General features: G+C 63.5%; 4 protein-coding genes across 4 annotated transcripts; 1 reads left to right on the top strand and 3 right to left on the bottom strand.

The window, feature by feature from the left end:
- Positions 1-292: 292 nt before the first annotated feature.
- On the bottom strand, positions 293-3,322 carry AMSG_05188 (renal Na-K-Cl cotransporter). Its single transcript, XM_013902474.1, has one exon. It carries the CDS (start codon positions 2,089-2,091, stop codon positions 328-330), a length of 1,764 nt encoding a protein of 587 aa, XP_013757928.1. The 5' UTR covers positions 2,092-3,322; the 3' UTR covers positions 293-327.
- Positions 3,323-4,935: 1,613 nt separating this feature from the next.
- On the bottom strand, positions 4,936-5,674 carry AMSG_05186 (uncharacterized protein; the record flags this gene model as incomplete). Its single annotated transcript, XM_013902473.1, has 2 exons — positions 4,936-4,983; positions 5,039-5,674. The coding sequence occupies 2 exons, from the start codon at positions 5,672-5,674 to the stop codon at positions 4,936-4,938; spliced, it is 684 nt and encodes a 227-aa protein (XP_013757927.1).
- Positions 5,675-5,791: 117 nt separating this feature from the next.
- AMSG_05185 (uncharacterized protein) lies at positions 5,792-6,381 on the top strand (the record flags this gene model as incomplete). The annotated part of the gene is made up of 2 exons (XM_013902472.1): positions 5,792-5,812; positions 5,885-6,381. The coding sequence occupies 2 exons, from the start codon at positions 5,792-5,794 to the stop codon at positions 6,362-6,364; spliced, it is 501 nt and encodes a 166-aa protein (XP_013757926.1). The 3' UTR covers positions 6,365-6,381.
- On the bottom strand, positions 6,024-6,979 carry AMSG_05184 (uncharacterized protein; the record flags this gene model as incomplete). The annotated part of the gene is made up of 1 exon (XM_013902471.1): positions 6,024-6,979. A coding segment is annotated over one exon (589 nt), but the record flags the coding sequence as incomplete, so codon positions are not given.
- Between the last annotated feature and the right edge of the window lie 300 nt (positions 6,980-7,279).

The following is a 7,279-nucleotide window of genomic DNA, read 5'->3' as shown; positions in this document are numbered from 1 at the left end:
ACCGTAACGACCGTCCCTCCCTCCCTCCCCTCCCCCCCTCCCCCCCCCCCCCCCCCTCCCCTCCCCCCCCTACCTCACCTCCTCCCCTCTCCACCCCACCCAACCCCTCCACACAGCTTGGTCTTGCTGGTATGGCATCGGCATTGGTGGGCATGCAGCTGATGCCGTACCTCAACATGGGACAGGACGATGCTTCAGAGGATGCACGGATCACCATCGATCTTAGCTCGGTCTCTGCGAGCAACAGCGCGGCTGGGGATGACAGCGCGTCAAGGTCATGAACGAGCTGGCGTACAGTTTGGAAGATTGTTTGTTGCGGACCGGTGCTCAAGCCTCGGCAGTGAGGACGTTGTCGTCGTTGGCACGGACAAAAAAGATCGGCCTGTGGATGTTGCGCGAGAGCGCCTCGAGCCACGCCATATACAGCTGGGCATCGTCGTTGTTGTCGGGAATGCGCAGCGGGACAAAGATGGCGGCGGCGTTGGACGAGTTCTCGGCAATGATTTCGCCAAGTCGGAGGTAGTAGTTGGTCCACGACGAGTTGTGAACCATGAGCTCTGGCAGAGTGATCGGCTCCTCACCGACGCCAAACTCGCGGTTGTCGAGAAAGTCGGACGTCCGCGCCGAGGTGAGCAGCTCGAGCTCGTCGAACCAGTCGACCGACACTGGGTTCGGCCGCGCCTTGAGCGTTGTGAGCATGTTGATTTCGGATGTGTTGATCCGCAGCTTTCGCATGAGCAGCGCGAGCTGCTCGCGTGCTTCCTCCTCGTTTGGCCCACACACCCTGCTAAAAATGCGGATCGAGGTCTTGGAAAAGAGCGACGAGCGCTGGAGCAGCAACGGGAGAATGGCCGTGAGCCCGCCGTCGTCTTCCAGCCAGTACACGTCGATGGTAGCCGACGACGGCGACGGCGAGGTGTAGTCGTAAAATGCGGCATTGCGGCAGAGGACGACACCGACCTGCGCGTCGATGGCATCGCGGATGACGTTGACGTACTCGTGCGAGCGCTCGGCGTCGAGCCGCCAGTGGTGGCGGAAGCCCATCATGAGAATGTTCGGCCGCAGCGCAAGTCCCATGCCCGAGCACATCAGAAGCTGCTGGACGCCGTCGCGGAGCGTTGGCGCCACCGTGACAGACGCAAACGCCGGCACCTTGTGGGTCACGATCCACTCGGCCGCCGACGCGGCGCGCTGCCCCTGGAGGACGAGTGGCGAGACGAGCGGCTCGGCGGCCACCACGACGCTCCCGAGGAGGAGGAGCGACTTGGCGGTGAGGAGCTCACCCATGCGAATGAGCGCAATACGCTCCGACCACGATCCGGTCAGGAGCAGGATCTGCGGCGACCAGGTCTTGACATGCTGTGGCGTCGACTGCAGCCGCAGCGTCGACTTGAGCGCGTTCACCCGGAGCCGCGCCTGGTCGACCGAGCCCCAGTTGACGTCCGGATCCTTGAAGGAGATGAACAAGAAGAGCGCGACGCAAATGGCGATGGCAATCGCAGCAGTGATGTAGTCGATGAGGATCATGACCGTGAGACAGAGGACCGCGCCTACAACCGCCAGCGACCAGTGGTAGTAGACAAAGCCCGGCCGCCAACCCGGCGACTTGGTGTACGAAGAGGCAAAGCAAGCCCAGTTGACAAAGCCGTACGAGATGAGGAAGAGCTGCGTGATGAGTGAAGCGATAGCGTTCAGATCGCCGATGGCCACGCACCCGAGCGCGATGACATAGACTGCGCAGTACGCCCGGAGCGGCTCGCCGTCCGACGCGCGTCCGACCCCAAAGTAGTTCAGGATCGGCACAAGCTTGTCCTTGGCCACAGCCATGAACACTCGCGGCGCACCCACAAACGATGCAAACGACGACGAGATGGTCGACGCAAAGATGCCCGCAAACAGCAGCGGCTCCCAGATCGACATGTCCTTGACAATAAACAGATTGTTCACAAGCCCGTCGCGGGTGTTGACCGCTGCGTAAAGCCAAGTCAGGCCAATGTAGCCAAGTGCCGAGACGCCAATGGCCGCGAGCGTCCCCAGCGGAATAGCTGACGAGGGGTTTTTGAGATCGCCCGACACATTGGCGCCGGCCATGATGCCAGTCGCGGCCGGGAAGAAGACCGCAAAGACGGAGAAGAACGACTCGGGTCCATACTGCGGGCCGACCACGATGTTGTTGGCTTTGAAGCCCACAAATCCGTTGGCCGGCTTGGTCCCCACGCATCGGAGATGAGGCCACCGCCGGTGAACGAGGCCATGGCGAGGACCTGAACCGAAAACAGCATAATCTGCAGCCGCGAGATCCACCCGATGCCCGGGAGGCAGAGCGCAAAGACTGTCGAGAGGAGCAGTGCGCCCACCAGCCGCACCGCGTGGTCACCGAACGGATGGTTCCACGCCCAGATATCGACAAGCGTCTCAGCAAAGCCAACAACGTACAGCGAGACCGAGACGGCCGAGGCAAACGAGAACAGGACACCGATGGAGCCGCCAAACGCCGGGCCGAGGTTCCGCGAAATGAGAAAGTACGCACCGCCGGCCTTAACGTTGCCATTGGTGGCAATTGCCGAGAGCGAGATGGTGGTGAGGGTGGTGACGACAGTGGCGAGGAGGATGATGACCGTCATCTGCAACGCCCCAGCCCGTCCTGTGCACCAGCCGAGCCGAAGGAAGAGGATGACACCCCAGATGTTGATAAGACACGGAATGAAAACGCCACGGATCCAGCCGAGAGTGCCTGGGCGCTCGGCCGGGCTCGCCGCGCCGACCTCGACGTCGTCGTTGACACCGGCGTTGGCCAGCGCAGCCTTGAGCTGCTCCGCCAGCGACGACGCCTCGCGCTTCTGCATCGTCGACATGTTCTTAAAGTTCTTGACCGGGATCCGGCGGCGCGAGCCCGAAAGATACGATTCGTACTTGGGCGGCGGCTCGAGCGTGTCGTAGATAGAGAACGGATCGAGCGAGTCGGCACCGCCACCGACCGATGTCTCGTCGTTGGTCAGCGTGACGTCATGGTCACCGAGCGGGCGGGTGACCGTGACGAGCGGCGAGACCACACCATTTCCAATGCCGCCGTCGCCATTGTCGCTGTTGCGAGGCACAGCCACGTTGTCAAAGGTCGAGAGCGTGATCTGTGCGGGCGCAGGGTCCGGTGCGGTTCCCGCCGCCGCCTGCGTTCGTGAAGCTGACCGCCGCCTGCTGTTCGGCGCCGCCGAGCTCCAGCTCGACTCGTCTGACCACCACGAGTCGTCGGCAGGGGATCCGTGCGCCTCGGACGACGCGTCTGTGTACGTGTACTCGTACTCGGCCATGACTACAGGTAGCGTGTGGTGAGTGGAGTGTGCGTCCACAACTTGGCGCGCTGACGGCGGTCAAATCCGCCGTGGTTTGATTCACGACGTGCGGGGGACAGTCTGCGTGTTCAATTGACCGCCAATTCACCGCATGGTCGGAAGCAGATCGCACCCGCTCCCGCGTCCAGTCGACTGGAGCAGATTCATGCGGCTAGTGGTAGGCGCGTGTGTGTGTGTGTGTGTGCGTATGCGGTAGCTGCGCAGTGGGGAGAGGCTGTTGTCGAGGAGAGAAGGCGACGTGAGAGGGCGATGGACAAGATTGTGTCCCACCCCTCGCGGGCTTTGACCGAATTGACCAGCTGCCGTCTCCCTCCCACGCCACTGCTTTGTCCACAATGGCTAGTATCACCATGGCTGCGATGCAGTTTGCGGTAGATCGTAGTCTTGTAGTGTATGAGAGGCAGTTGAGCAAACGAGATCTTGAAGAGGCTCAGGCAGAGCGGCAGAATCCCATGGCCACCTCGTCGGTCAGGAGGAGCCGTGCCAAAGCAGAAAAAATATTCAAAGCTGTGGTGGAGCGGTAATTGGCGCTGGTGGCGCCGAAAGAAGAGAGCGGCCGTCAAGAGGGGCGTTGGCGGCGGCGGGATTGCGGGCGAAGCGACAGCGGCCGACGCAGGCTCAAGCGACATCACTCGAGTCTGATGGCTATGGGCGAGCGCGAGATGGAGGTGGCACACCTCCGCGGGCGACTAGAGGGCACGGCGTCTGGGCTTCTTCATGCGCAAGATGTGGCCGGTGCCGCATGGCAAAAGAACCGCAGTCTGGAGCATGCGCTGGAGGGCTCGACCCGTCGGGTGGAGGTGCTACTGGAGCGACTGGAGCTGGCTCAGGTGGCGCAGGCCAGTGCAGAGGCCAAGGCTGTACATGCTACTGAGCGGGCGCGAGTCGCCGAGTCTGCTGCTGACTCGCTGCGCGGTAAGGTGAACACACTGGAAGCGCAGCTGGAGGAGAGCGAGGCGGCAGCGGAGGAGTGGCGGCGGTTGCACGCCGAGGCAACCGAGTCGAGCAACGCTGCCGCTGCTGTGGCGCCTGTGGGTACGGCGCAGGAAGCGCTGCGGAGGAAGGATGTCGAGTTGGAAGAGGAGCGGCGGATGGCTAAGCGGATGCAGCTGGAGAACGAGACACTGCAGGGCATCAACGATCAGCTGACCGGCGAGATCGAGGCTCATCGGGCAGCTGTCTTTCGGCTCGAGGCGCACGTGCGCTCGCTCCAGAGCGCGCTTCGTGACGCCGGCTCACCGCACCGGGTCCAAATTGGCAGTGAAAGTGGCTACGAGGCTTCGATGGCGCCTGCGTCTGCAGACATGGGCGAGACCAGGCGGCCAAGCGAGATGCCGGGAGGCGGAGCGAGAGCTGGCGACTCGACAGTGCACGCTGAGTGCACGCCGAGTACGCCGCTGGACGAGTACCTCGCACGCCGGGTACAAAGCGCATACGAGCGTCAGCGGGCCATTGGGGCGCGACACTCGCCAGTCCGTGAGGTCGCGCGCTCGCGGCTAGTCGAGATGGAACAGTGGCGCGAGTGACCACCGACCGGCGCCTTCGACAAAAAGAGCGAGGCCGGCACCAAGGCAGATGCCCGAGGCTACAGTGGCTGATGTGGCGAGCCCGGCTGGAGCGATGACGGCGATGCCTGTGAACCAGTGGTGGAGGTGGAGGTGGTATCGCACACTGCTGGTGCGCAGGACTGCGCGGGTGGCGAGGACAGCGATGGCGAGTGCCAGCCACCACAGCCACACAGCGATCCGCCACGGCGACGGCCAGACGATACTGAAGGCTAGCAAGCCGAGCGGAGCGCCGATGCCGATGCCCCACTGGGTGACCGACATGCGGCCGTGGGTCCGTGCCCGCGAGGTAAATGAGCGGAGCTGGATGCCTGGAATGCGGGCGAGAAGCGCCGAGTGTAGGGCAACAATCCAGGCCGCTGATGCCCATACCCATTGCGTGGCGTTGGCAGCCACACCGGTTGATGGGAGGCAGGTAGCCGAGGCAAGCGCGACAAGAGCCACAGCGACGAGATCGCGGTGCCCACCATGGCGACCGGCGAGCCAAGCTTTGCGCTCGGCGATGACTGTAGACGCATACACAAAGCCAGCCACAAGCATCGAGCCGACCACCAACCCCAGGGGAAGATCTGCAGTGTAGACGATGACCAGAGCAGCCACCCAGGCGGCGGCGCCTCGAGCAGCCGTGGCCAGCGCCGGCAATCCCGGCGGCGAGCGGTGGACGTTGTCGTAATCATGCGAGTGCAGACTTGGCCGCGATGAGAAGTCCATATGGGCCTCTGCCCAGCGCCGAGCCCATTGCTCAACAGAGGCAGCCATGAGCGTGTGTGTGCAGTCGAGTTGGGGCGAGTCGCGTCGAGTCGAGTGAGGTGCCGAGGACAGTCGGCAGTTGCGGCTGGCGCGGAGCAGAGGCACTTGTCGTGGAAGCCGAGCTCGATGGCGGCGAAGGAAAGATGTGTGGGCGTGACGTTTGCGGGTGTGGTTGCGGTGGGGCTGGTGGTGATGCTGGTGGGAGGGGTGCGGGGGCAGGCTGGCGGGTGCTGTACACCTGCGGACTTTGCGGCGCGGTTGGAGGGCACCGAGGTTGATATCGGGCTGCTGTACTCGGCGAGCCACGGGCTGATTGTGAACACGACCGAACATGTGCTGTACGCGATGGAGAACGGGCCAAGGTATTCCAACTTTTACTTTGATGTGAAGCACGGAACGTGCACCGCCGAGCACAATGTGGCCACCTCGCGTAGCTTTGTGAGCCTCTGTTTCGACGCGTCCAACCCGGACTGGAGGATCGCCGACAAGCATCCGCAGCCACAGGGCTCGCTCGTTTGGGAGTATGTGCCACAGAGCTCGCTCTGGCATGTACTCGCATCGCCGCCATGTGCGCCGGTGACGGTCACGGGATCGCTGGCCTCACTCAAGCTGCCGGGCCAGCTCCAGGTGGCGGACATGCATGTCGTAGCGTACGACCCGGCAGCGTTTGCTCTGCCGACAGAATGCGGCGGCAAGTAAAGAGAGAAAGATAGAGAGGAGTGCGGCTATGAGCTGGCGTCCGGCGGGATGCCGCGGCGCCGGCCAAGCTCGGCCTCGAGATCGGCGACGCGGGCCTTGAGCCGTGCCAGCTCCTCATCGTCCGAGTCACAGCGATCGGCGGTGCCCGGGTTGCGGGCAGCATCGACCCAGAACGAGACGAGAGCGAGCGGAGCGTCGGCATCTGCGGCGACAGAGACAAAGTGCGGCTCGTTGACGTTGAGGACGCAACAGACACCGGGCTTGAGCGCGTACTGGATGCCTGCGCCACGGGCGTCCCTGTTGGGGACCAACTCGAGCTCGCCCTCGCCATTTGCGATCCAGAGGCAGCGGCGATGGGTGTCGTGCTCGACAAAGATGGATGCACCCGGCTCGAGGACAGTCTCCTCCAGTCCAAAGCCGAGGCCGTCGCCATTGGGAGTGATAAAGCCGTGCGACTCGAGCATGCCGTCGCCGGCGTAGTCGATGTTGCCTAGCTCGACGACGTCGTGCAGGTCGCGGATGAGAAAGGCCGACCGCGGCGCGACAGCAAGCGCCCGGACTAGCGGCGGGAGGAATGGTGGGAGGAGCGGGGCAGAGAAACGGAACATGGGTGTGAGACTAGTGTGAGTATGTGCGTATGAGTGTGTACGGCGGGGTGGGGTGAGTGGCGACGTAAGGGTGCGGGTGTCAGAGATTCAATGCGGCACGGACACGCGGCGTGTAAGTGCGCTCGATGCCGATCCTCACCGGAGCGACGGTGAGCCATTCGCCGGCCGGAACTACCTCGATTAGAGTTGCGTCTGCGTGCGTCTCCCTGATCCTACCGTACTGCATTAGCCGGCTTTGGGGGGGGGGGGGGGGGGGGCGGGGGGGGCCCTCTCCGAAGCCCACCGTTGCGATGAGCCACACAAACAG

Source organism: Thecamonas trahens (assembly GCF_000142905.1).
Source record: "Thecamonas trahens ATCC 50062 unplaced genomic scaffold supercont1.22, whole genome shotgun sequence".
Lineage (NCBI taxonomy): Eukaryota > Apusomonadida > Apusomonadidae > Thecamonas > Thecamonas trahens.
Note: the sequence above shows the minus strand (reverse complement) of the source record. Positions and strands in the feature narration are given on the sequence as shown.

Excerpts from the sequence above, each read along its gene's own strand:
- AMSG_05188 (XM_013902474.1), bottom strand. The coding sequence starts at position 2,091 with ATGGCCGGCGCCAATGTGTCGGGCGATCTCAAAAACCCCTCGTCAGCT.